Source organism: Oryza sativa, chromosome 7 (genome assembly GCF_034140825.1).
Source record: "Oryza sativa Japonica Group chromosome 7, ASM3414082v1".
Lineage (NCBI taxonomy): Eukaryota > Viridiplantae > Streptophyta > Magnoliopsida > Poales > Poaceae > Oryza > Oryza sativa.
The window spans coordinates 23,295,227-23,321,210 of record NC_089041.1 but is presented as its reverse complement, the minus strand read 5'-3'; the positions used below and the strand labels follow the sequence as shown (position 1 = coordinate 23,321,210).

At 40.2% G+C, this 25,984-nt stretch overlaps 5 protein-coding genes across 6 annotated transcripts; 4 read left to right on the top strand and 1 right to left on the bottom strand.

Annotated features, from left to right (window-relative positions):
• Positions 1-999: 999 nt before the first annotated feature.
• LOC4343671 (pre-mRNA-splicing factor 18) lies at positions 1,000-4,060 on the top strand. The gene is made up of 2 exons (NM_001424256.1): positions 1,000-2,030; positions 3,275-4,060. The coding sequence occupies exons 1-2, from the start codon at positions 1,122-1,124 to the stop codon at positions 3,680-3,682; spliced, it is 1,317 nt and encodes a 438-aa protein (NP_001411185.1). The 5' UTR covers positions 1,000-1,121; the 3' UTR covers positions 3,683-4,060.
• On the bottom strand, positions 3,925-5,348 carry LOC9268430 (protein YABBY 7-like). 2 transcript variants are annotated; one of them, NM_001424258.1, is made up of 6 exons: positions 5,110-5,348; positions 4,899-5,024; positions 4,698-4,818; positions 4,552-4,600; positions 4,297-4,372; positions 3,925-4,216 (listed from the first exon to the last, which is right to left on the bottom strand). In NM_001424258.1, exons 1-6 carry the CDS (start codon positions 5,194-5,196, stop codon positions 4,166-4,168), a joined length of 510 nt encoding a protein of 169 aa, NP_001411187.1. In that variant the 5' UTR covers positions 5,197-5,348; the 3' UTR covers positions 3,925-4,165. The 2 variants fall into 2 exon arrangements, with proteins under 2 accessions (NP_001411187.1, XP_025882678.1); XM_026026893.2 differs by having other exon boundaries at positions 3,979-4,199; positions 5,110-5,317.
• Positions 5,349-6,631: 1,283 nt separating this feature from the next.
• On the top strand, positions 6,632-10,568 carry LOC4343669 (organic cation/carnitine transporter 7). Its single transcript, NM_001424260.1, has 5 exons — positions 6,632-7,004; positions 7,624-7,861; positions 8,065-8,593; positions 9,201-9,403; positions 10,054-10,568. The coding sequence occupies exons 1-5, from the start codon at positions 6,709-6,711 to the stop codon at positions 10,261-10,263; spliced, it is 1,476 nt and encodes a 491-aa protein (NP_001411189.1). The 5' UTR covers positions 6,632-6,708; the 3' UTR covers positions 10,264-10,568.
• A 2,387-nt stretch (positions 10,569-12,955) lies between these two features.
• On the top strand, positions 12,956-15,386 carry LOC4343668 (fatty-acid-binding protein 1). Its single transcript, XM_015790142.3, has 4 exons — positions 12,956-13,381; positions 13,483-13,729; positions 14,436-14,527; positions 15,045-15,386. Exons 1-4 carry the CDS (start codon positions 13,069-13,071, stop codon positions 15,182-15,184), a joined length of 792 nt encoding a protein of 263 aa, XP_015645628.1. The 5' UTR covers positions 12,956-13,068; the 3' UTR covers positions 15,185-15,386.
• A 1,832-nt stretch (positions 15,387-17,218) lies between these two features.
• On the top strand, positions 17,219-22,073 carry LOC9267646 (vacuole membrane protein KMS1). The gene is made up of 8 exons (XM_015789069.3): positions 17,219-17,559; positions 18,489-18,700; positions 18,899-18,977; positions 19,131-19,418; positions 20,119-20,273; positions 20,550-20,666; positions 20,776-20,961; positions 21,431-22,073. Exons 1-8 carry the CDS (start codon positions 17,505-17,507, stop codon positions 21,620-21,622), a joined length of 1,284 nt encoding a protein of 427 aa, XP_015644555.1. The 5' UTR covers positions 17,219-17,504; the 3' UTR covers positions 21,623-22,073.
• The last annotated feature ends 3,911 nt before the right edge of the window (positions 22,074-25,984 follow it).

Below are 25,984 nucleotides of genomic sequence, written 5' to 3'. Positions count from 1 at the left end.
ATAAAATAAAATACATACTACTAAGAGAGGATGTGACCTCTCCAGCCCTTGTAATACGACGAATCTAGGAGAGAGTAGACCTCAGCGTACACTCTTTCCCTGTAAACATCTAAAAAAACCCTGCTCCCTCCAACTCATAATATAAGGGATTTTGAGTTTTTACTTGTAATATTTAACCACTCGTCTTATTTAATTTTTTTTGCAAATATAAAAAATAAAAAATTATGCTTAAAGTACTTTGGATAATAAAGTAAGTCAAAAAAAAATAATTCTATTTTTTTAATAAGACGAATGGTCAAATAGTATAAGTAAAAACTCAGAATCCCTTATATTATGAGACGGAGGAAGTATAACTTATGGTGACCTCGGATGCCTCGACAGAAACATTGTCAAAATAATTAAACATAAATAGAAATATCTGTGTGAAGTTTAGAATTTAAATGCAAGTGAATAGGTTTCACTACAAGGAAGAAAATTGTTCACTTCTCGAGAATTTACTCGTATTTGGTTAAGAGCAGGTAGCATAGCAAAGTATAAACCAGCTATAAACATATGTCGAGAAGATAAAAGAAAAGAGAGATGAACAACAAGCTATTTATAGCTAGGTGTAACACGGACTCCAAGACACGATGTATATTATGACAGGTGAGACCATCTATTAATAGTGGTTATATGTTTATAGATAACTAATAATTGGCTATATCTCTAACACTAAAACGTGGCTATAGCTCTAACACAAACGTGGACAAGAGGGACCAGGATCCTCTGTAGCCGAAGTCACTTAACTTTATCACTGATATGTGGGTTTGATAATCCCTAGATTCACATGTAAGTGATAAAAATATCGTGCATTTGACTGCAGAGAGCATCTCAGTCCGGATAGGAGGGGTAAATCACAGTTACTGTACCAATCCAAAATATTTGGTCAAATTTTACGGTTGCGGATTCGCGACTTCACGTTTCCCCTTTCCCTATCGGCGGCGTCCCAAATAGCGAATCGGTTCGTGTAAAAAAAAAAGTGAGCCGCTTAGCCTCGCCGGCGCCGCCTCTCTCCGGGAAGCGGCGGCGAGAACGCGGAGGAGAGAGAGAGTTCGGGGTTGGCCCGTCGCGTCGCCGGAGCGATGGATCTTCTGAAGAGGGAGCTGGAGAAGAAGCGGAAGGCGGCGACGGCCGACTTCGGCGGGAAGAGCTTCGTGCGGCGGTCGGAGCTGGAGCAGAAGCAGCTCCAGAAGCGGCGCCACGAGGAGCACCGCCAGCTCCTCTCCAAGGCCCCGCCGGCGACCTCCTCCGCCTCCGCCGCGGGCTCCGACCCCAGCAACCCCAACGCCGACCCGGCCCAGTCCTCCGCCGCAAACCCTAACCCTAACTCCTCCTCGTCCGCCGCCGCCGCGTCCGTCCCGCCGGGCCTCGCGGGGAAGAAGACCGCGCAGGATGAGGCGCTCCTCTCCGAGGAGCGCCGGATCGACGAGCTCGACCTCCCGCGGCATGAGGTGGTGCGGCGCCTCCGCATCCTGCGCGAGCCCGTCACGCTGTTCGGGGAGGACGACGCCGACCGGCTCGCCCGCCTCAAGTTCGTGCTCAAGTCCGGCGTGATTGACGACATCGACGACCTTGACATGACAGAGGGGCAGACGAACGACTTCCTCCGTGACATGGTCGAGCTCCGCAAGCGGCAGAGGGCTGGCCGGGACACCTATGTCAAGGGCAAGGGCAAACGAGCGGGCGGCGGTGATGGCGGCGAGGGTGGCGCTGGCGGGGATAATGCTGATGATGGGGATGGGGACGGCCGGAGGAGTGGGGATGATGCTGATGCGGACAAGGACTCGAAACGGATGAAGACCAAGTTTGAGGAGCTGTGTGATGAGGACAAGATCTTGGTGTTCTTCAAGAAGCTACTCATTGAGTGGAACCAGGAGCTTGATGAGATGCCGGAGCTGGAGAAGAGGACAGCAAAGGGCAAGTCGATGGTCGCAACCTTCAAGCAATGTGCGCGGTATCTCAGCCCCCTGTTTGAGTTTTGCAGGAAGCAGGTGAGAATCCTTTTGTACTGCATCAATAAGTTACATAAACAATGCATTGTTAAATGTTAATTTGGTTGTGTCTATAACTTCAGTAATTGTTAGAAAAAACTTTAACTAATAAAACAATGGTGTGGATTAGGATTTGAAATGAAGCTTGTAGCTGAATGGCTTACGTCGAAGTTATGATCCTGGGACCTGGGTAACTGGTTACCATGATGAATGCAATTTTATGACCATATCAGAAAGAAGAGATGGCAAAGCTCGGCATCTATGTTTTTTGTAGAAACTGTCTAACTGTTTGTGCTTCACTGTTCGGAGTTTTTATATTTTGTGGTAATTGTGTTGACCTCTATGCAAGGTATTTGGGTTCTTAAAGAACAGCTTACTAGCATATCAAGAAGCTTTAGTGTCGAGAAACACAATGACCATTGGAATTATAAATTTTGCAAAATGATCTATCCGTTCCAATATAGAAACTGGCCTTACACTTGGTTACTTGAACGGAATGAGTCAATATCAACTATATAAATAAAATTCTATCTGTGTTTGCATAATTTTTCAATTATCATTTCGATTGCTCTGTTTCAGTAAGGTTTTGTGGTTATTTAGAGGATAGTATGAGATACAGTGATGGTTATGAACTTATGATGAATATGTAGTGGTAGGCAGGTAGAGCAAGATAACAATGTCATCATATAACATGTATGCTGACTACTTTTTGCGCTCACGGAATTATTTGTAAGTTTGATAACCTATGCATGAGGAGTACCAACTCACATGCACACAATACCGATGCATCATTAGTGCTCTCAAATACATGATGAAGTGAAATTCTTTGGATGTTTTGGGAGCAGGGGCTCATGTTTTTGGCAACATCCAGATTTGAAGCCCTAACTCCAACAATTATTTCTTGCATGTTTAAAACTTTTGTTGTTTATTGGGATTTGCCTTTGTTCTCTACTAGCATTATATTCTGATCCTGAATTCACTGTTATATAGATACTTAGCTGTCCAGATTTAGTACTGGCATTGAAATTAAATTTCTACAAAATTATGCCTTCTGTCATGGATTCAGCCTCAATGTAATTTTGGATTTCCTTGCAGTGGATCCAGTTTCTTACTATACCTTGTTGAGCTAAATCATATTGCTCATATGGGGGATATTTTTATGCATTTTAAGGCTACCTATGACTTCCTTGACTACATATTGTTTGGCAACTCTGATACCAATTATTGTTTTGATTTATGTTTAGGTTCTTCCTGATGACATCCGTCAAGCATTGCTCGTTATTGTTGAATGCTGCATGAAGCGTGATTATTTAGCAGCAATGGACCAATACATCAAGCTGGCCATTGGCAATGCACCATGGCCTATTGGTGTCACTATGGTTGGTATCCACGAGCGTTCGGCCCGAGAAAAGATCTACACAAACAGTGTGGCGCACATTATGAACGATGAGACCACTCGCAAGTACCTTCAGTCAATCAAGAGGCTTATGACCCTTTGCCAGCGACGTTATCCTGCTCTGCCCTCAAAATCGGTGGAGTTCAACAGCCTGGCAAATGGGAGTGACCTGCAGGCCCTTTTGTCAGAGGAGAAAGATCCAGGAAACCCTCCTAGCGAGGATAGGCTTCGACTCATGCCAGCGTCAAAAGAGTGATGCTTCAACGCACAAGCTTGGATCACAAATAGAATATTTGTAATCTGTGTAATGTGTAAACCAAATTTTCCTGCTCTTATTTTCATTTTTGTACTCTTGCAAGAATCTGAGAATATTGCCTGCTAATCAAATTACTGAAGAAAGCAATATACTGTCTGCTTCTCTCCTAGAAGAGTTCACTGGCTAAGGTTCCATGTGTAAGTTTGGTTGAATAAAACCATTCTAATGTCTTTGCTGTGCAACAAAGGTGTATGCTGGCAAACTTATTAGATTCATCAGGTTGGTTAAGAACCGAGTAGTCGAAAAAAAAACTTGCTGTATTTATCACATGAAAGAGAAGAATTCAGGAAGCACGTGCTTGAGATGTGCAACAAGATTATCTGGACAGCTACAACTTGGATTTTTCCTGAACCTGCCTAGTAGCTCACTGCTGCCTGGTACTCGTGCCCATTAATTTCGTTTGCCTTGTTTTGCAGGTGTAGTTCAGCAGCTATCCCTGCCTCGCTTCTGCTGGATTCTGGGTAAGTGAGCCCACTGCATCAGCAACAAATGATATTTTGCTTATCATATGAAGGGATTTTTGGCGCGAATGGATTGTTTTGCCTAATTCTTACGTTTTTAGCAGCTGTGCTGAATGCTTGTTTGTGGGTGATGTTAGGCTCCATGCTTTTGATCCTCTTTATCTCTTCCCTGACAACAAAAAGGAATGTTAATACTTCCATCACCTCTCAAGTCTCACCTGAATATCGAGGGGGGACATTTATATAAGAATATTCAGAGCCATGTATGCTCTAGGTGATGCTCTGCAATTGGCCCTCAGTCTAGCTATGATCACAGTATATACTCATTTTGTTTTTCTGGGCTATTACTTGACGAAACAGTTGTAGGCAGACGGCGTCCGCTGCTTCCTCCCTGGCGCTGCAGAAATGTTTCAAGAACATGCTTAATTAGCCCATCATGATCGTCATTATCATCTTCAGACAAACTGATCAAGAGAAAACAGCAGGACAAGTACGCTTGTTTGCAACAGCAGCAGCAGCAGGTGCAGGTGCATCGTCCTCTGCATCTCTTCCCTCCCTATCGTCTCCGCTGCTCTCATCCGAGTACTCCCCCGGCGGCGGACCAGCGTCCAGCTCCTGTTTCATCTCGTCAGGTTAGTACAGATTCTGCACATCATCCAATCATTTTCATCAACTGAAGCTGAAAAGAATCATACCTGTGGAGTCAGCTCGATGGACGCCGACACCGGCGACGGCGGCAGGTTGACGGCGGAGAGGATGCCGGAGCAGTGGCCGCACTGCACGGCCACCACCCTGAGCACGCTGCTGCACGGCACGCTCACCTGCACGCATGGACAGCATCCAGCTTATGCATGGCCATGGGGAGCCAGCCAGATAGGTAAACTGATCGGTTTCGCTCTTCCTTACCAGCAACACGGTGGCGCAGAAGCTGCACTGCACGCAGCCTAGCCGCTCCCGGAGACCGGAGCAATGGTGGCGCGCCGCCGACGACATGGCGACTCCGACAACGACGACGACGACGAGCAACGTAACATCCAGAGCTGCCAGGCTCACAGTTTATAGGAAGTGGCCACTTGCAAGAACCGGCTTAACTATCATTACTGGATAAAGATCCGAACATTATCTTGCAATTGGAGTTGGAGCATGTGCATGGCAGACAGAGCTATCTCGCAATCAATGGAACTCGACCAGTTTCTGAATTCTGATGCAAGTGACTCGAACAGGCAGCCATGGCAGCATCTTGGGACAGGGCCCTTGTTTCTCAGTGCAGCTGAGAGAGTAATGGAAAAATCTTATCAGGCCAACACCATGAAGGCGAACCAGAACCAGAACAAGAACCCAAGAAGAAGCAGAGCATGTGAAAACGAGGGCTTCTTGCAGTCTGCAGATTTGGAAATACAGTTACTCCTGCATCTGCATATATATCATCGATCAGAAGATGATAGCTCAGCAATTCAGATTGCCGACCAGGGATTCCTCGGCTGGGTAGTTTCAGAACCTTGTAACTGCAAAGATTCCTACATTTCGGGCAGGGACTGGACTGTAGATTCTTCGACAAAGGGGCTAGTTACTAGTTACCACTTACCCACTTCTGAAGTTCAGAACTTCAGATGCACACAGCACACATGGAAGAATGCCTGAAAAATATTGGCTTTGTTAGTATTACTCTCTACTAATTTCTCCAGTTTTAACATGTTCAGTTCATAGTTTGGGCTAAACTTTTCAGATTTATGCAATTTGAAACTCACCCAAAATTTGAATTTTGTAACTTCATTTTATTTATAGTTGATTTTGAGGATCGTAATTTACATCTTAGTACTGGCTTTTGGGTTGGCTTTTAGATCACTAGGAAGACAGATATAAAAACTTTCATCCATTTTTAGTTGCTTAGTTTATTTTTTCATGCTTTATCGGCCATAACATTTTTGGTTTGTCTCTATTCTCTTTCATCCTAAAATATATCTGTCCCAAAATGTTAATTCCTTCATCCAAAAAAGTACGAACATCTAATTGTAATTTGAACTAGAGAGCTACACTTATTTTGGTATGAAGAAAGTACTATCTAGTATAGGACATGATATTCGTAGTTTTAGAAAATATCGTATCCTATACTAAATTGGAGGTAGTAGCAGCACTGCTATATTTTAGATCTTATCTTTTCGTTTATGCTTATACTTATCAGCCAAATTTTGAACTTTTAACCTTAAATTTGGAGATGATTTTGAGGTTTTTTTCATCGAAGTTTATTTTTCAGCCTTTGCTTTTAGATAGCTAAGAACACGTATATAAAAATTTTATTTACAGATTACTTTTCATTTACAAATAAACTGTTTTGCTTATTCAGCGAAATGATGGCTCCGTTTGGAGTGAGAGAGTATTAATCACAAACACGTGCAGTGCAGGGAAGCAGAAAAAAAAAATCACATGAGCTCCTCTGATCTTGGCAGTCAACAGTTCAACACCATCCAGCCATCCACCTTCCCCCTGAGTGTAGCGTGCGCGGCCATGGCGGGCGGAGACGCCGAGGAGGAGGAGGAGGAGGAGGAGGAGACCTACACGACGGACGACGCGCTCACGCGCGCCGGCTTCGGCAGGTTCCAGGCCCTGGTGCTCGCCTACGCCTGCGTGGGGTGGGTCGCGGAGGCCATGGAGGTGATGCTGCTGTCGTTCGTGGGCCCGTCCGTGAAGGCTGAATGGGGGGTGTCCGGCGCGGCGGAGGGGCTCGTCAGCAGCGTCGTCTTCGCCGGGATGCTCATCGGCGCCTGCCTCGGAGGCCTCATCTCGGACAGATACGGCAGAAGGTATCCTTTTATTTTCTTCTTTCCCTGCAGTTTCCTGATTGCCACGCTTCAGTCCAAGTACATATATTTCAATTTCGGGTGAGTGATCAGGAAAATTTGTCAAGAGATTTCTATTTCGTGCAAATTGTGCTGACCAACAGCATGCGCAATTCAATCTCTTCTTTTCTTTCTGAGTGTGCTGGATCCAAGTATTCATGATTGAACACTTGGTTTATTCCTCCTCATTTCAATGAAAATTGGCGTCTTGCCGATTTCGTTCAAAAAAAGAAAAATGATTGAACACTTGGTGAGGTTATGCAAAATTGTTTAGGTAGTTTGAGAATTATATGGAAGTAATGCCCTTGGGGTGTGTTTAGTTCACGCCAAAATTGGAAGTTTGGTTGAAATTGGAACGATGTGACGGAAAAGTTGGAAGTTTATGTGTGTAGGAAAGTTTTGATATGATGGAAAAGTTGGAAGTTTGAAAAAAAAAAATTGGAACTAAACACGGTGCAAAAATGAACATACCATTTTGACTGAATTCTCTCCATTCAAACAGCAATCAAGTTTATCTTAAATGTACTTGCCTATGCAAAAGCTATACTACATCTGATATGTATATGCTGTTCTCCATTTCCAGGATCGGTTTTCTTTCCACGGCAGTTGTCACTGGTATATTTGGTTTGCTCAGTGCCTTCTCCCCCAACTACGCATCCTTGCTCGTCCTCCGCTTTGTTGTTGGTTTGGGATTGGGTGCTGGCCATGTGCTGTCCACTTGGTTCATAGAGTTTGTTCCTGCTGCAAAGAGAGGTACCTGGATGGTCGTTTTCCATTGCTCTTGGACTGTGGGAACAATCTTGGAAGCTCTGCTTGCCTGGGTATTTTGCTACTTATTTCTTCACTCTTTAATTCTCACTGGGCGGATATCTGTATGATTACAACCTAAGAAAACATGTAGACCAAGTTGTAATATTCAAATGCTTAAAGGCTTTTTACACTTTTTTTAGGGAAATCACAACCTTTACATTAATCAATTTACATAAATCGCTAACTGCACATTTTATGTATATGCTTAATGCAGGCTGTCATGCCAGTACTTGGGTGGAGGTGGCTGCTTGCATTGTCTTCGGCCCCATGTTTTATCCTGTTCATTTTCTTCCCCGTAACACCTGAATCACCAAGGTATCTATGCTCAGTAGGAAGAACAATGGACGCTAGGGTCATCTTGGAAAAAATAGCAAGAATGAACAATAGCTCTCTCCCTCCTGGCATACTGACTTATGCCTCCACAAGGAGAATCGACAAAGTGCTCGATGATTCTGAGACAGCACTTCTAATTACAGAAGATGGTGGTTCTGGAATTGATGAGCATACAAGTTCCAAGCCTGGTGGAATTACTGCACTTCGAGAATCTTGGTCATATGATCTAATAAGATCAACCTTTCTTCTTTGGTTTGTCTATCTTGCAAATTATTTTGCTTACTATGGGGTAATATTGTTGACCTCTGAACTGAGCAATGGTCAGAGAAGGTGTGCATCAGTTGGGATAAATTTTATGCAACCAAAGGATGCCAACCTTTACAGAGATGTGCTAGTGACCAGTTTGGCAGGTACGACTGTGCAATTGTGCTCCATCACGATCTTTTCCTTCACTCTTTAGGTTCGATGGGCTTCTACCGTTCCAGAGTTTCATCTGTTGATTCACCATATTTGGGCAAAAAACTAGAAATCATCAAAGTTATTTTTTGTTGAAAAATTTCTGACCCTAAATCAGTATTTAAGGTTCCTGAAGGAGAAACTAAATGGTAGCAGGCAATTAAAAAAAGTTTTCTTTTAACAAGTTGTTCAATAAAATTGTTATCCTAGTAATTGCTGCTTAGTCCTTACTCATCTAGTGTTAGGATTTGAATTTTAAGAAACTAGATTAGTAAAAGTATAAAGATTTAGTTCATACACTTAACCATCAGTAGTAGAAGTGAAACATAGCATATATAAACATTAGAGAAAGAACTTGCTGAACTAAAATGCTTAGACTAAATCTCCAAAAAAAGAGGTTATAATAGTTTTTTTTAGAAAGAGAGGTAACCCTCTCCCATTTTTTCTAATATCGGAAATAGCACCAAGCTCTTACAGTCAAAAAGCTTATAACAACGCTGAGGTTAATTTCATAATCACTTCAATGTTCCGACTGCTAAAAATACATGTTTGAATTGACAGAATTTCCAGGTCTGGTTTTGGCGGCTCTATTGGTTGACAGAATTGGTCGGAAAGTGTCACTGGGGATCATGCTTTTGTTGTCCTGTGCTTTCCTTGCACCACTTGCTGTACATTTGGGACAAGGTTCAGTAACTACTCTTCTATTCTGTGCCCGGACTTGCATCATGGGAGGCTTTGCTGTTCTATACGTGTATACCCCTGAGGTCAGTGCCAACTGCCAACTATCCCACCCTGGTGCATGCTACTAGATTTACCTTTTCCATTACCTGTGAATAATCCATTTTCCATCCTAAAAGTAAGTCTTAAGTACTTCCGTCTGACAAAAGTGTATGTGACATAACTTAGAGGCTATCATACATGCTGCAGTACAATGATGAGTGGAGGCAATGCCACGTTAAAGCATTGCCTTACTGAAATATACATCTCAAACATATGAAAATTAGTGCAAAACAAATAAAACATGGCAAAAGTTATAGGAGCTGACCCCATGGGGGCATGTCTACAGCATGGATGGAGAATATCACTACAGTAGCTTATAATCATCTGTAAGATATTTCTACTGATCATATGAACCGTGAAGCAGCTGAAACCAAATCAAATCCCACAAGATTGCTAACTTGCTGCAGCATGTGTACATAAAGATTCTGTTGCTTTTAATGTATTGATAATTCACTTCTAATGGAAATCGATTTCCAATCAGGCAATCATGCAGCGTGATGGTCTATCGCACATTACTGAAAAACCATGCCTGATGTATCAAACTTTGTTGCACAAATTATTGTGGTACCAAAAGCTGCATTATATAATGCTAATAAACAGCCTCTCTAATCCCATTCATGCCATTTCTGTGCAGATCTATCCTGCATCATCTCGCAACACGGGGGTAGGAATCACATCTTCCTTTGGCCGGATTGGCAGTATAGTTTCACCTGTGGTGACTGTTAGTTTGTCAGAGAACTGCCGCCAGAAAGAAGCAGTGTTTTTCATGGACCTGATGCTCTTTCTAGCAGCAGTGGCATGCGCCCTCATCCCTCTAGAGACCAAGGGCCGGCAAATCCAGTGAGGCAGTGATGCTTTCTTCAGTTTGATGTACAGAATCACATTACATTTTGGTCAATTGGAGACTAGGGCATTCTTTCTTATCCAGCACATATTTACACCTGCCAAAATTCACTGACATTTTGGATTCAACAAAGATGTGTTCACCTTTCATGTGCAATTGCAGTGTTGCAACAACTGAAATGCACCAGCTAGCTCTCAATTCCATACAAGGGTGAAGACTGAAAAAGGTAGCAGCAACAACTGTATTAAATTTTGAAACTCATGAAAGGGTTGGATTAAATTTTGGATTAAAGTGGCATGCTTTTCAAACTGTTAAATGGTACGTTTCGTATGAAAATTTTCTATATGAAAGTTGTTCTAAAATATCAGATTAATCCATTTTTCAAGTTTGTAATAATTAAAACTCAATTAATCACACGTTATTACCATCTCGTTTTGCGTGAAACACTTAATTTTCATCTTCATCTTCAGAAGATTCAAACACCACCTAAGTGTACACCTTGCCTACGCTTGGCATGGAGGCCTTTGTTCAACACATCCTGTAAGAAAAATTGGGAAGATATTTAGAGGGAAACGTCATGAATCTGAACTAAGAAAACTGCCGTGTGAAAAAAGAGAGCTCTCTGCTTTAAGATAGGAAAGAGACCACATATGCAGAGTTTTTTTTAAAAAAAAAAGTCTGTAAACTACAAGATCTCAACAGTTTTGTCAATGACCATGGCAAAATGGCATTTTCTACAAGTGTAGACACATTCAATGGCAGTATGGCACAGTATTCACAGGACAAATTGTCCAAAAGATGAACTTCCAAATGAAACTGCATTGTAGAATCGGTTGTTTCGGCTTCTTGTAGGAGAATTTACTATTTATCATCCTCCCAAAATGCATATGCACAAATACCGCTCTCTCAAATTTTCATGCACATTTGCCACTGAACTCACATGTCAGCCTCATCCTCCATTCGGACAAATGAGATATGGGATCGGGTGCACATTTTGGGAGAATGGCAAATAGTAAATTCTCCCTCTCGTTGTAATGCGATTGCCCATGCATGTTCTTGGAAAAAGAAGCAACTACAACATCTGCATTTGCAGATATGTTACTAGTATTAAGCAGTTGCAGGTGGGTACATTAAGGTTTGCAAAATGCACACGGGAAGAAATAAGCAGATCAACCAGGACTCCATTGGCCCCCTACCCAGATCAACATTATAATTGATTAAGGGACTACATATATACTCCCTCCATCCCAAAATGTTTGACACCACTGACTTTTTTAAAAATGTTTGACCGTTCGTCTTATTCAAAAGATTTAAGTAATTATTAATTCTTTTTCTATCATTTGATTTATTGTTAAATATAATTTTATACATACATATAGTTTTTACACATTTGATAAAAGTTTTTAAATAAGACGAACGGTCAAACATATTTAAAAAAGTCAACGACGTCAAATATTTAGGGAAGGAGGGAGTATATATATACGCCGTCCAAATTAGTCAACATATAGCTCTCGTTTGGTAAGGAATGGAATGACAATAGTATTCATAATACCTGATAACTTCCTGGCTTTCGACAAACATAACATAGTACTTGTCCAGATCGGGATTTCATCATCTATCCCTCATAGTCACAGTCTGACAGAACAGATCACTCGTTAGATCGAACAAGAAATGAAGCTCCAACATGATCGAGGAGCAGCATGCGGGTGTACATGATGACCATCTTCTTGGCTGTGCTCTTTGGATCCCTTGCAACGCCTGCACTATGTAAACAAACACACACATTTTACCATCTAAATTACTGTCGTATGGGAACCCAGCTTTCGATTGAAATTTAGAATATTTTTCTCACTCTAGATCTAAGTTAAAAATTTAGGGTTACATAGTGATCAATGAATGCGTCATGAATGGATTATTTATGTCACTAAAAGTATAGCAGCAAGTCATTCTCATCAGTTCAGCACAGGAAACAACTCTGCAAAATGGCCACACCAACAGTGTAGTTTTCTGATGTAGCCGCCGCCGTGGTCACCGACTCTGGCACCCGCAGCACATGACGTCGGATGAAAATTTCTCGATCTTGTGCGTGGAAGCAGGTTGTCCACCGAACAGGAGCAACCCGTCGCCACAATGCTGCTACTGCTTGATAGGACCCCATAAACCTCGGTGGAGGTTTGTGGACTGCAATACTTGCCTACGATGCAACCCCAAGGTGTGCCTGCTGATGGCTTCGTCTCCGGTGCCATGACGAGATGGGAGGACAACAACCGTGATGACTGCTACGAGCATGAATTAATGCTTCTAGTTACTCTCTCTATGGATCATGTAGGCAAATAAAAACTAAGGTTTGTTTCTTTATCTTGTTAATGGATAATGAGGCCCCCTAATATCAATATTAAGTGGAAAACCCGAGAAAATCATCATAAAAGAAAGACATTTTGGCCTTTTTTTTTTAGATATTTTATGCAATTTCTTTTAGAATCTTTCAAGCAGTTTAGATTGGATACATATCAAAATTTATCTTGCCACGTTGGTTTAATATTTAACCATTCCTTATATTCTGCTACGTCTTGGATAACATAAAACTTTAGTTTTAAAAGAAAAATCTTTTGAAAGCATCGTTCAAAAGATTTACCCCTACTATTTTTTTAAGCTGTACAAAGAGAGAATTCAGAGGAACTACTGAAAAAACACTAGAAGAAGCCAGGAAAGTTTCTTTCAGTACACCAGCGCTGCCACGGTGCCACCGCCGCCGGCTCACCCGCCACGCGCAACCGCCCGCCGCCGCCTCCGTCTCCAGCCGCCATGGTCTCCCTCCGCTTCCCCGCCGCCACCTTCCCGCGCCTCCCCCCACCCCGGCCTCCCAGCCGCCCGGCCTTCGCCGCCGCACTCGCCGCGGCGGCCGCGGCAGCAGCGGCCGCCGCCGCAAGCCTCACCCTCACCGCCAAATCCGCCGGCCGGCCGCCGCTCCCGCACCCCGCTCCTCTCTGGGCCTCCATCTCCCTGGCCGACGGCGCCGCATTCCCCGCCGAGACGTCCGGCGGGCGCCGCCTCCTCGGCGTCGGCCTCCGCAGGACCACCATCCTCGGCCTCAAGTCCATCGACGTCTACGCGTTTGGTAACCATCCACTAAAGAACACCTCATCTTCGATCCCTCCATTCGAAAGAAGAACTCGAAACCGGACGAAATCTGGAAAATGCTGATGTGTTGTGTTGCAGGTGTGTATGCGGATGACCACGATCTGAGACAGCTGAGGGAGAAGTACCAGAAGCTCCCTGTCTCTCAACTGAAGGAGAACGCCGAGCTGATCAACGATGCGTTGGAGCGTGACATACGGATGACGGTCAGGCTCCAGATTGTGTATGGGAGGTTGAGCATTCGATCCGTGCGAAGCGCGTTCGAGAAGAGCGTGGGAAGCAGGCTGCTGAAGTTTGGGGGATCAGACACTCATGAGTTGCTTCAGAGGTAATTGTGATTCTGGCAGTGGTTTCTGCTGTTTATCTTTCCATCAGACAAACAATGAAAGCTTCCTTGCCACTGATTCATTGTTGCAGACAAGCTCACAACAATGCTTCCTTTGTTCCACATTTGACTTGCTATATTTCTTACCAGTTACCTTAGGTTCAATTTAGTGTCAGTTTAAGTGAGGTTTGGCGGCCGAATGCATGAGCCTTTCTGCAGTCCTTTTGAAAGGGTGGTACCAAATTACAATTCGGCTAGTTGTTAAGAGAACTCCAAGTTCATTGTGCAAAATGTATGTAGTTTCATCTTGGAGCTAGAAAGAAGTCAGAATGCACATTGAATGATTCTTGATGTAATGCTGTTGTGCTTTTCATCAGATAAACAAGAAAGAAAGGATTCCTGGATCTAGAGAGCTTTAATTCTCACATGCAACAATAGTTAGTTGATAGCAATTATTTTGTACTACTTCCTTCGTCCTAAAATGTAGCTACCTAGTACGGGATGTGACATTACTTAGTACTACGAATCTGGACAGGAGGCTGTTGAGCTGTTGAGTTACTCATATTATAGTTTCAAGTCTGTCAGTGTCAGTTTAATTAAATAATGTTGCTCTATTTATTGTGTTGACGGGTATGTTCCAATCTTAGTTCATCATGCTAAATGATTACTATACAAGTTTCTTCTCTCTTTGACACCTTGATTTCCACAGTTTCGTTTCACTTTTCAAGGATGAATACAAATTACCAAAGGGGTCCGTGATTGAGCTCTCAAGGGAGTCGAGCCATGTGCTTAAAATAAGTAGTAAGTTCAATTTTCACTTTTTCTTCCCTTTCTTTGTAGTAGTTCTTTTTTAGACAGCTTTCTAGTTGATTTGAGACATTGTAGATAGTATTTACTTTGATGGAACGAAGGATTTTGAGAGTCAAAAAGAAATATTGTTACAATGAATGGACATGCATCTGATACAGTGACCTGGGGCCATTTTCTCATTCTATTCATGCATTTGGTCGTAGTGTTGAGTGCATGAAGCGAATAAGTCAGCACAGATAATACTATAGAAAATCCATGACCTTTCATAATTAAAGGAATAACTTTTTATCCTGTTTTCGTCCTATCACACCAAAAAGATAAGAAAGAAGAAAGAAACAGTGCAATCATGTAGCATCTGTGAGGTAGCATTTCAATGCCATAATAAATCCCTGTCATGTTTTATTCCTGTTTATTTCCTTTTCATATGAGTTCCCAGTAAAAATTAAACAGACACACCTAAGTACCTAACATTCTTCATTAATAAGCTATCTTCTGTGTTTTTGTGTAGTTGAAGGAGAAGAATTGGGGAGCATACAGAGCAAGCTTTTGTGCAAGTCTATTTTAGATCTTTACATTGGAGACGATCCATTTGACAAAAATGCAAAAGAAAGCGTCCAAGAAAACATGGCTTCTATTCTTAAGAACTGAAAGGGAGGCGGGTTAAATGGCAGATATCATGTTTTGAAGAGCTCGCCGTTTTATTTCTGGTAGTTCTGACTTATGAGAGCACTCTTATGTCTGCTCAAGTATATTCTTCGCAGCCTTTCTTATCTGCGTACTAATTTTACTCTTCTAGCCTTGAACTCTCTCTTGAAACGGAATGAACGGAGTAACCTTGAATTTTTCGTCTTGCAAGGCATTTCAACGAATGGAAATTGACCCAAGTAAACATATTCAGAGGGAGAAAAAAGTGACAAACTGGTGGGTTATGCAAATGCCCCATAGATCTGTACAATAGTTAGATCCATCATTGTTTGGTACAGAACTACAGATGCAGTGATGCTGAGGCGCCACCTTTAACATCAGACCAGCCCGAGTGCTCTTGAACAGACATTGAGGCTACTGATACTGAGGCCCTGTTTAGATTCCAACTTTTTTCTTCAAACTTTCAATTTTTCTGTCACATCGAACTTTCCTACAAACACAAACTTTCAAACTTTTTCGTCACATCGTTCCGATTTCTTCAAACTTCCAATTTTGGCGTGGAACTAAATTACTAAACACAGCCTGAACTGCCTTAGTGCTGTTCTGCACTGATGGACATATATGGACATTACTTCTTGTTCTTTTCTTGCTGGAAAGACGGTTTCTTTGATTTCATCACAGGTTTGCTGTGATATCTGAAGCAGAAAAGACACATGTTGTGTTTATTCCTGGAGACAAAGGTCTTAGATTACTTTGCAAGTTTTGGCAACCCGGGGCGGCGAAGAAACATGACAGGTGAGTTTAGCTTCTCCAATGTGATCATCGTCGCGCGGTGTCGTGCACGAAATGTCCCTCGGTGGCTTTCTCCCAATAGAGAAACAAAAGTTTCGACCCCCGATGACCACGTAAGGTGATCGATAAGGTTTGTTGATGCTACGTCGACCTGTCGCTACGGCTCGATGGTGTCGTCGAACAGAATAAGATCGAGTTGGGTACATAATGGAAGGCCAATTTGAGAAGAAGGTGCCCCAACAATGGCAGAAAAACGCAAAAAAAAAAAAAACTAATTGAGTTTTCTAACAAAGAAATTAATTTATTCTTCTATTTACCTATCTCAGATAAACTACCTCTGATTTTAATAGATGACGGCATTGATTCTGGTGATCATTGTTCTTATTTGAAAAATCACATAATTATTATTTATTTTGTTGCGACTTGGTTTATCGATAAAGTTACTATAAACATCACTTACTTTTATATATATATGCACGAATTTTTGAATGATACACATGTTAAAAGGTTAAATGACGTCATCTGTCAAAGAACAATATATATCTTTTGTGTGATGAATGTAAAAGAAAAGAAGACTAAAATGAGTCACCACTTCCATTCTAAAAAAGAAGAAGAAGAAGAAAATGTACCATTTATTAGTTGCGATGGGTTTGCGTTATGGCGATACATTTTGTTTAGCACAACTCTAGATCTTAAATTCACGTTGGATTTAAAGCAAATTTTATATTTTATTTAAAATAACAATAAAATAATTTATTTAAATATTATCAACATAATACATATCTGAACTTATGGATTTGTAGAACTAGAAGTACCCAACTAAAATAGTTTTTTTTTTATTAATCTGGAATTGTGCCAGCAAGAACCATAGTTTGATCAGTTTAATTTATGCACATATCTTTTTTTAATAATTGTACATAAAATAAATTTACATTAATAGAACCAGAAGCAATCCAATTCTGTTTCTAAATTCCGACCACCGGCAAAATCCTGATAATGATCGATTGTCCCCGCTATGAACACGCATCTTATTAATATAGTATGAAAAAGAAATAGCATGGAGTAGTTTAATTAGCTTAAGAACACGCCTTGTAGAGTGCTATACCTGTTGTACTTAGTTACGGCGACACGTTTGCATCAGGCGCGGGTGAATTAACTGAAAATCAATCCTGAGTATGTACGTAACCGAAAAGAAGAGGCTTTCATAAAAACCTTTTCTTTTTTCTTTTGTTTTCCTCTTTCTTCACCCTTGCGCTGCCGTTCCGCTCGCCCAAAAAGCACCCCAATCTTTCCGCTCGGAGAAAAAAAAAAGAGCGATTCCTTTGCGCGCCTCGCGATTCGTCGAGCTCGTCATCCTCGTGATCTTCCTCCTTCCTCCTCCTCCGGAGAAGCGTGGGGGCGCGCGTTTCTGCTCGCGCCTTCTTCTCGTTCTCATCATTTTTCCAATTGGTGTATATAGCGGCGTACTCGGAGAGATCGGAGATCTGATCTAGTAGGCGGCAGGGTGGGGGTCGACCCCGAGGGCTGCGAGATGGGACCCGCCGCCGCTGACGACGCCGCTGCCGGCGAGGACCAGGCTTTGTCCGGTGAGCCTCCTGCTGCTGGCTTGTCTTGGCTTTTTTTTTTTGGTCTGTCTGAAATTTTGGTTTTTGAAGCCACGTAGAGGTTCAGGGATTTGTTGCTGTTATTTTCAAGATTCCATGGTTTAATATGTGGAATTAATAAAAAGATTTTCGTTAGATGTTTCATGGACCTGCGAATGCGTGTCATTGAGGTTTTCCCGAAAATTTGGAATTTGTTTCCTTTTCTTCTATTCATAGGGACGATTCAATGATCTGTGGCCTGCTTTCCTTTCCTGCTGATACTAAGGAAGGATTGAACTGTCCTCCTTTGCTGGTTATATTACATGCTTGATTTTGGTATATTTCATCTACTTTGTTGGACTTAAGAGGATCCCTCTCTCCATGGTTGTTAGACATTGCTAAATTTTTTTTAATTAGGTGTTGGAGTTGTTGACTAGATTTACTAGTAATGCTCGAATTGAGGCTTTTAGTCAATATTTCGTTCATTTAGATTATGGAATTTGAAATAAAACTAGTACTTTTTCATGCTATTTTCTAATCGAGCTTCATGCTATTTTCTAATCGAGCTTTAGTGTGTGTTTTTGTGGGAATAACCAACCTATGGAGTGATTGGGTATTACTGTTCAGCATTTACAAATGTAAATTCAATTTTCAAGGCATTGTACACAACAAAATTTCTACTCCGTAGTGCCCACGATGCGTAGTTTCTAAACCTGGGGTTTCCAATGCGCGCTGTGGCTGCATTTTTTCCGTACACCACCGAAACATGGATAAGTCCGACAGGTCAAAGTGTCATCATAAGAAGGCAACAAATTGGGCTCATGCTTTGGATTCTCCATACTCCATACCAATGAATGCCTTGTCTGTTTGTCGTATTATTGATATCAAATTACTGTATATTTCTTCTGTAACTGGTTTACTCTATGTTTCAGACCTTCGTGAAAAGCATCAATTTGACCTGGAGAGATTAACGCTAACATCGCAGCCACTCAGAACATTGGCGTTATTTGCATTAGCCATTGGACAGAGTATAAAAAGCACATGTTTATGTGTTCTGAAAGATAGTGCTCGGTTGAAGTTCTTGGTTCTTTTGGTTGCTTCTGCCTGTACTCCGCTCTTGTTAACTAACGGTCCACATGAAAAGGTATCATCTTCTCTTAGAAAAAAACATTATGAGTGCATTTGTATCAACAAGTCTATACTAATAGAATGGCAAGATGCTTAATTGCACTAGTCCATATTAGGCAAATGTATGTGCTTTCTTTATTCCCTTCTCCGGACTGTGACTGTGGTTCATGCACTATTGTAAATGGATATAACAAGGTTTTTGTATTCAATGCAGCATGTTCAGGAGCTGCTTTGGTATATCAGATTTGGATTATGGTGGGTCATACTAGGGGTGGCTTCATCCATTGGGTTAGGTAAGCTCGTACGTGCAAGTTGAATTTAGCTTAGTGAAATGGTGTGAACAAGCTTCAATTGGTTGAGTAAAATATTGACCAAACATCTAAACATTTAGTATTATAACTTATACAAGAAGTATGGTTCTGAAGGCATTGTCATTTGTTTTTCAGGCTCTGGTTTGCACACATTTGTATTGTATTTAGGGCCTCATATTGCCCTTTTTACAATCAAGGCAGTTCATTGCGGTCGGACTGATTTAAAGAGTGCTCCTTATGATACTATTCTCCTTAAAATGAGACCTTCATGGTTGGAGAAAGACTGTCTAGAATTTGGACCGCCAATGTACCAGGAAACAATTCCATTTAGCAAAATACTGCATGAAGTTCACCTTGAAGCTGTTCTCTGGGGCATTGGAACTGCACTTGGAGAACTTCCTCCATATTTCCTCTCGAGAGCAGGTTGCGTCTTACTGCTTTGCTGCTATAGCACCACTTGATTATATGCTTTTCACATGCTCACAGCCTCACACTATGTCCCTTTTTATCTTCAATATTAATCACTAGAGAACATGACAGTTTTGAATAACCTAAAATTTGGTATAATCTTTCAACCTTTCCAAACGTACATGAACATGTGATAAGATTGATATGTGTCGAATTATGCAGCAGAGCAATTTATGTATATTGTTTTGTGAGCAAGAAACTTCTGGAATGTTGACTACTGCATATTAATAAACATGAAGCTTTAGTTATTTACAATCCGAGGAAAGGAAAGGGGAGAGGAATACAAAAACTCTGACTCCCTGACAGAGTTAAATAAAATTGAAGTTTTTATCAAGACAGCGGGAAGTTTTTGTGTTGCACTTCTCAGCCAGAACCAAGAGTCATTTTCAGGCTTTGTTTCTAGCCAGCCAGTGCAGAAGTGACTCCTGCAAAAACCTTGATGCAATGCTGATTATAAATACTATGCCGTGTAGGATACATTAGTGATATATGGTTCTTAATATTCTGCTAAGTTCTGCACCATAAGGTTCCATCTTGAAGTTCTAATACAGTAATGCTAAGATGCAGTATTTTCACTACTTTTTCCTAGTTTATTTTTTAATCTTGGGTCAGAAGAAATTCTTGATGCAACTGACTCACTATAAATGAACCCCAGCTAGCATGTCAGGACGCAAACTAGATGAGCTGGAAGAGTTGGATGCTTCCGTTTCAGGAGAAGGTTTTCTATCCTCAACTCTGCATCGGGCTAAAAGATGGCTTATGTCTCACTCACAGTATCTTAACTTCCCTACCATCTTATTACTTGCTTCGGTTAGTTCCTTTCTTGTGTACATTTATTTGTTTTCAGTCATAATTTGTTATTTACCAAACTTCCAGTTGCCTTGTAGGTTGTAGCTCCTAAACACTTTAACTTGTTAGGTGAACTCCACTCGAAATGCTTGAGGAACTCATTATATTCACACACAAACGAGATTTCCCAAAAGAAATAGATTTGCTTCGTCACAATGTAGAGCAGTTATGTTTTGCATATTATTCTTCTCTTGTTAGATATGACATGTGAAGAAACTTAACTTTTCCTTCCATTAGGTGCCAAACCCCCTCTTCGATCTTGCTGGCATTTTGTGTGGGCAATTTAACATCCCATTCTGGAAGTTCTTTCTAGCAACTTTAATTGGAAAGGCTGTTATTAAGGTTTATATCCAGGTTTGCTACTTAAAAATTCTCTTGCAGAGCATTTTCTTTTCAGTATCTTCCATGCATTGTAACATCTTTGTTAAGTTATCTAACCATACTTCACAAATAACTTCTGTAGACAACATTAGTAATTACTCTCTGCAATAACCAACTTCTTGATTTGGTGGAGAAAAGAATTATGTGGGTATTTGGCAATGTTCCTATGGTATCATCCGTCCTTCCCTCTTTAGTTGCCAAGTTGAAGACAGCCAAGAGCAAGTTTTTATCATCCAGTGTTGCTGCATCAGCATCAAGTGTTGTGAAGGTACAGATTTCTTTTAATTTTGGGGAAGTTTTGAACACTTCAAATCTCAAACATCAGGCGTACTTGTTTCAAAACTTTTAGTTTGATCATCATTATGTGGTTATGTGTTGTTTTCAAAATTTATTGATTCTGTTGATTTCATTGTAATGTATGTCACTGTTTTTCATGAAAGGATGTGTTCTAACTTCCAACTTCTGAATGACAAAGCAGCTGATGGTCTAGCAACAATAATTTATATTCTTCCATAACTTTTGTAACAAAATTACATACTCTTAAGATCACACTTTGTAAAATTTATCCTTATGGTTGACAATTATTTTAACATAAATTACAGAGTAATATAATTACAAAAATGATCATGATAGCATCTCTCTCTTCTGATTTACTGCTGTTTTTTTTCTTAACCTGCTATCATTTGCTTTCTTGTTCTTTGTTATTTTTCCTAAATATCTTAATTATGTATGTGTAGGAAACGAAGTGGAATCTATCATTCTCTTTGATCTGGAATACCGTGGTGTGGCTTTTGATCATGAACTTCATCGTTCAGATAATTACTTCTACAGCACAAAGTTATCTCAAGAGACAACAAGAGCTAGAGATCCGGAAGAAGTTGTCAGCGACGATACAAACTGTTTCTGAAACTACTGGCTTATCAAATTAATTCAGCCAGATCATTCTTTCTAATATACAAATTTCACATTCATGCCATCAATTTCTTCCCACACCTGAGGAGGATACAATTGACTTGGCAATTCCAAATATGGTTAATTTAGAAGTTACAACGAGCTGGAAAACCGGTATTCTTCAAGAATTTACATTGATATAGTTGTCACATTGTACAGTCCTGCGCTTTCCAAAAAGAAAAAAAAAACATTGTACATAACCTGTCCCATCAAGCCATTACAGGAGAATTAGGGCCCCTGCATTATTGTGGAGCGCTACTTATTGCTGTACTTAATTGAAAGGCACAAAAAGGAAATGCATGACTAGCTCTCCAATGTAATGCCTCCCCAGCTACAATTTCTGGGGCCCATTTGTACATAGTAAAACCAAGGTAGTATCAATTACACAGGGAATCAAAGCTATTCATGCCCCTGATGCCCTCCTATCTACTATCCTGCTCAGTTGATTTTGTCCCTGCACTGGCAATGATTTCCTCCCTGTCGAGGTATTATTTGTCCTTTGTTTGGTGATGGCTACCTGATGAGATGAGATGAGATCTCTGTTCCTGTCCATGCACAACACATGACAGATGGTTAGGCGAAAAAAAGGGTTGCATCTTTATCAGCTGCACTGTGCCTTTTCCTCCGTGAAGTTTGCATCGCCTTGTACTGCTTTTGCTACCAAAGACTCCATTTTCTGACGTAACTTCAGTGGAGGAAAATAATTGGTGTTCTTTGCCCGTAGAATTTCGGTTTGACAGATACAGGTCGCCGATATTAATTTAATTGTCACATTAAAAAGAAAGTGAGGAAAAGGATGGGCATGATGACTGCAAGAGTTCCAGATGAACTCGGAAGTGTTGTGCTGATGATTTGAAGCGTGCTTTTAACTCTTCCAAGTTGACAGAAAGAATTGCGCTTACTTGCAGTTTTAGCTAATGCACTCCTAAGTCAAGTCTGTTTTAAAATCAATATTAGTGGCTTTTTAGGCTTCTAGGAATAACAACAGCTCGTAAATTGGAACATCCCAACGCTAACCTCTACATTAGGCTAATAACTGAACTTTCAGTCCTTGTAGGTCAGTTTACTTGCAGGTTGCAACGAGGTGTGTTTTTCTCTGAATTTTCCACTCTTTCTTAGAGGAAAGATCCTCATCTTATCTTGAAAATTAACAATTAGGTAAAAAATAATAATAAACATAGGTTTTACTACTGAACGCTTGATGGATACTCCTCCAGCAAGGAAATGTGATTATGGCATGATGAATTGAATCAGACACATCATCTTCAGTACTTCACTTTAGTAAGTGCACAAGTATGTCCACAAATATTCCGCTGAAAACTTATAACTATATATAATTCCATCCGTTCTAAAATATAAACATTTATGACTATGCACCAGAAATAATTATATTTTGGATAGAGTATTATTTTTTTCAGGGATTTCTAACTTTAGATTGGTTTAAATTCAAATTAACCACATGTACAACCATGCAATGCTACAAGTAGGAGATCGAGTATCACCTGAATGAGCAAAGGAAGTTGCAAAATGTGGTAGGAGTAACTGATAAATGCACGGCCCAGGCCTATCCTGCGGACAATGCTATTTTCCTACACTGTCTCTACTGCTGCTAGCCCAAGGTGCAATTGTCCTTTTCACCCCTTGTGTGATATGCTACAGTAACTTGATGCTGCATCTATACAAATGTATGGAAGCACAAGGCTTGTGTACAGTGCATGCCAAGAGAATATGATAGTACTACCACTACTGCTGCTGTAAAAGTTTGAACCTACCCACTTCAGATCTGCAAAATAGGAGCCCCCATGTAGTAGGGCTAGAACCACATTTTTTTTTCAGTGTGTTCCCAGGGATTCGTGCAATGAAATATTATGCTGTTTGATATCTTTTATTAAATTACTGTTGTTATTATTTGTATTTGCAAATTTCAGGAGATCAAAAATCTGGAAGTATCATGTGAGGCTAGTATGACAAACTTGATAATGATCTCTCTCTGGTATGACTGAATGGGCAAGTAGTATATAATTGTATTCTTTTGTTTTGAAATGTTGGTATTCAGGGGGTAACATGGTGAGCATATTTAATACCGTATAGTTGTGGGCAGCATATATAATATATACACCAGGTCATCTTTGGAAGTACGTTTGTATAATTAATTTAATGGCGTTGTTAGGCAGCTAAACCCAAACGAGTAGTGACAAGCCATTCTAGAGCTAGTAGCGCACCCTTCCCTCCTTCCTGCCACGCTACTCCTATTAATTTATACTCTATATTTATATGAATAATATCATGTCCTTTTCAAACCATTATATCCACGATAATACGCCTACGATAGTCATTAACACGTACTTACTTGTAAAGTAATCGCCATGATACTGATATAATAACAAAATGCCAACAAGAACAATTGTTTAATTCTGAGGATATATCTTGGCATATAAAATTGTGCCACAGATTATAAAATTGTTTGGCTGTGGGGCTACACAATAGCCCATATTAGTACAATATATACAAATGGTTCAGATGTGTGTTCATGGCTATAATTGCACTAGTCAAACAAAGCTTCACAAGCCATGCACTTGCCCTAGATAAATAATTGGCCTCACCACCAATATTGTATCTAGTGGTAAACATAATAATAATATCATGCATCATGCAAAGTTAAAATATTGCAATAGTAAAATAAAAAAATTATGCGTCACCAAGCTTGTGTGATCAATCTCTCGAGTGGATGGCGGCATTGGCCTGGTTGCTTGTCCATGTCCCATGTTTTTTTTAATAGGCTTAAGAAATTTAAACCTAGAAACATGATCCCAGATATAATATTATCTTGGGGCCAATAAAGTAAACACAAAGAACACAAAAAGATTAGAACCAACTTACCTCGAGTTGTCTCCCACGGCATTAGTTTAATTAAGCAAGTAGCTCAGTATAAAATATAAAGAATTAAAACTGGACAAGAAAGAGGCTTTCAAGTATTGGGCATCTCTTTTGTTAGACCTCATTATCGTAATTTCAGCCTTTCAGTCCCTTTAGAGTCCCTTAACTCACTTGCCCTATAGGAGTAGGATGTAGCAGCAATAGATCTCAAAATTAATACTACTACCTCCATTTTTTAAATAGATGACGCTGTTAACTTTTTCTCACATGTTTGACTATTCGTCTTATTCAAAAATTTTGTGCAAATGTGTAAGATATAAATCACACTTAAAGTACTATGAGTGATAAAACAACTCATAACAAAATAAATTATAATTACGTAAATTTTTTGAATCAGACGAATGGTCAAACATGTGAGAAATAGTCAACGGCGTCATCTATTAAAAAACGGAGGTAGTATATACTAGCCGCCTTGTTATAAAAAATGCATTAACGAAACATATTTTTTGTGATTAATTAAAATGATTAGGGGCTAGGTGGGCATAAAATAGGCCAAAAATAGGGAAAGTGTGTTATGGGAAATTAAACACACATGATTTTGCAGTGTTTATTGACCAAATATCAACAACTTGGCTCTGCTTTCCAGGGAACGCATCCAACTACGAATAATTTCTGGGAGTTAATTTGACTTATACAACCGGCAACCTGCTCTGCAAAAGTTTATTCAAAAAAGAAGAAAAGAAACCGACCTTTAAACTATTGAAAAAAATAATTAGCAGTAAAGGTGAGCACATGTCTTCTGTCGTTAAGTCCAAAACTTAAACTCAAATGAACAAGTTATACTATAAGAAACATAGCCAGTTGAGCTACGTTCATTTAGGGCTACTTTTGTTCATTACACAATTAAAAAGTTTGTAATGTCAAAATTATTTTAAGTTAAAAAGAAAGAGCACTTTGTTCAAATACTATCCTACTGATTTTTTTGTAATATTTATCCGGCCGTCTCGAAACAACATAATTTTGCAGTGACGTTCGTCCACCCTTTCCCTCGTGCACAACACGCTCTCACACATAAAAATAAAAAATAAAAAATCCTTTGGATAAAAACATAAACCAAAGGTTGGTTAAAAATTCACATGGTTTAGGTTAGGTTCACACCCAGCTCATTACCATTGGTACTAACCCATTGCAATATATGGACATTTTCTCTTTTATTATAAAGTTAGAGCCTACTAAATCGAAAAACTTAACATACAAAGATATCACATCATCATCCAATAACAATTATTACATTTAAACATGTAAGCATGTTATATTATCTATAATTTTATAATTTATTAATTTTTATAGCTTTTCAAATGTAAGCATGTTAAATTATCATCTCACATAATTCACATAATATTTCAATATGTATCATTATTTTTTATAATATTTTATATACTTATATAGTTCATCCTAACTCC

Bases quoted from the DNA above. Each gene is read 5' to 3' on its own strand.
- LOC4343671 (NM_001424256.1), top strand. From the start codon at position 1,122: ATGGATCTTCTGAAGAGGGAGCTGGAGAAGAAGCGGAAGGCGGCGACG. The intron at 2,031-3,274 runs GTGAGAATCCTT...ATTTATGTTTAG, and splicing joins TTGAGTTTTGCAGGAAGCAG to GTTCTTCCTGATGACATCCG.
- LOC9268430 (NM_001424258.1), bottom strand. From the start codon at position 5,196: ATGTCGTCGGCGGCGCGCCACCATTGCTCCGGTCTCCGGGAGCGGCTA. The intron at 4,601-4,697 runs GTACTTGTCCTG...ACATTTCTGCAG, and splicing joins TGCTGCTGTTGCAAACAAGC to CGCCAGGGAGGAAGCAGCGG. The intron at 4,373-4,551 runs GTAATAGCCCAG...TTTTGTTGTCAG, and splicing joins GCCTACAACTGTTTCGTCAA to GGAAGAGATAAAGAGGATCA.
- LOC4343669 (NM_001424260.1), top strand. From the start codon at position 6,709: ATGGCGGGCGGAGACGCCGAGGAGGAGGAGGAGGAGGAGGAGGAGACC. The intron at 7,005-7,623 runs GTATCCTTTTAT...CTCCATTTCCAG, and splicing joins TCGGACAGATACGGCAGAAG to GATCGGTTTTCTTTCCACGG. The intron at 9,404-10,053 runs GTCAGTGCCAAC...ATTTCTGTGCAG, and splicing joins TATACGTGTATACCCCTGAG to ATCTATCCTGCATCATCTCG.
- LOC4343668 (XM_015790142.3), top strand. From the start codon at position 13,069: ATGGTCTCCCTCCGCTTCCCCGCCGCCACCTTCCCGCGCCTCCCCCCA. The intron at 13,382-13,482 runs GTAACCATCCAC...GTTGTGTTGCAG, and splicing joins CATCGACGTCTACGCGTTTG to GTGTGTATGCGGATGACCAC. The intron at 14,528-15,044 runs GTAAGTTCAATT...GTTTTTGTGTAG, and splicing joins CCATGTGCTTAAAATAAGTA to TTGAAGGAGAAGAATTGGGG.
- LOC9267646 (XM_015789069.3), top strand. From the start codon at position 17,505: ATGGGACCCGCCGCCGCTGACGACGCCGCTGCCGGCGAGGACCAGGCT. The intron at 18,701-18,898 runs GTATCATCTTCT...TATTCAATGCAG, and splicing joins CTAACGGTCCACATGAAAAG to CATGTTCAGGAGCTGCTTTG. The intron at 20,962-21,430 runs GTACAGATTTCT...ATGTATGTGTAG, and splicing joins CAGCATCAAGTGTTGTGAAG to GAAACGAAGTGGAATCTATC.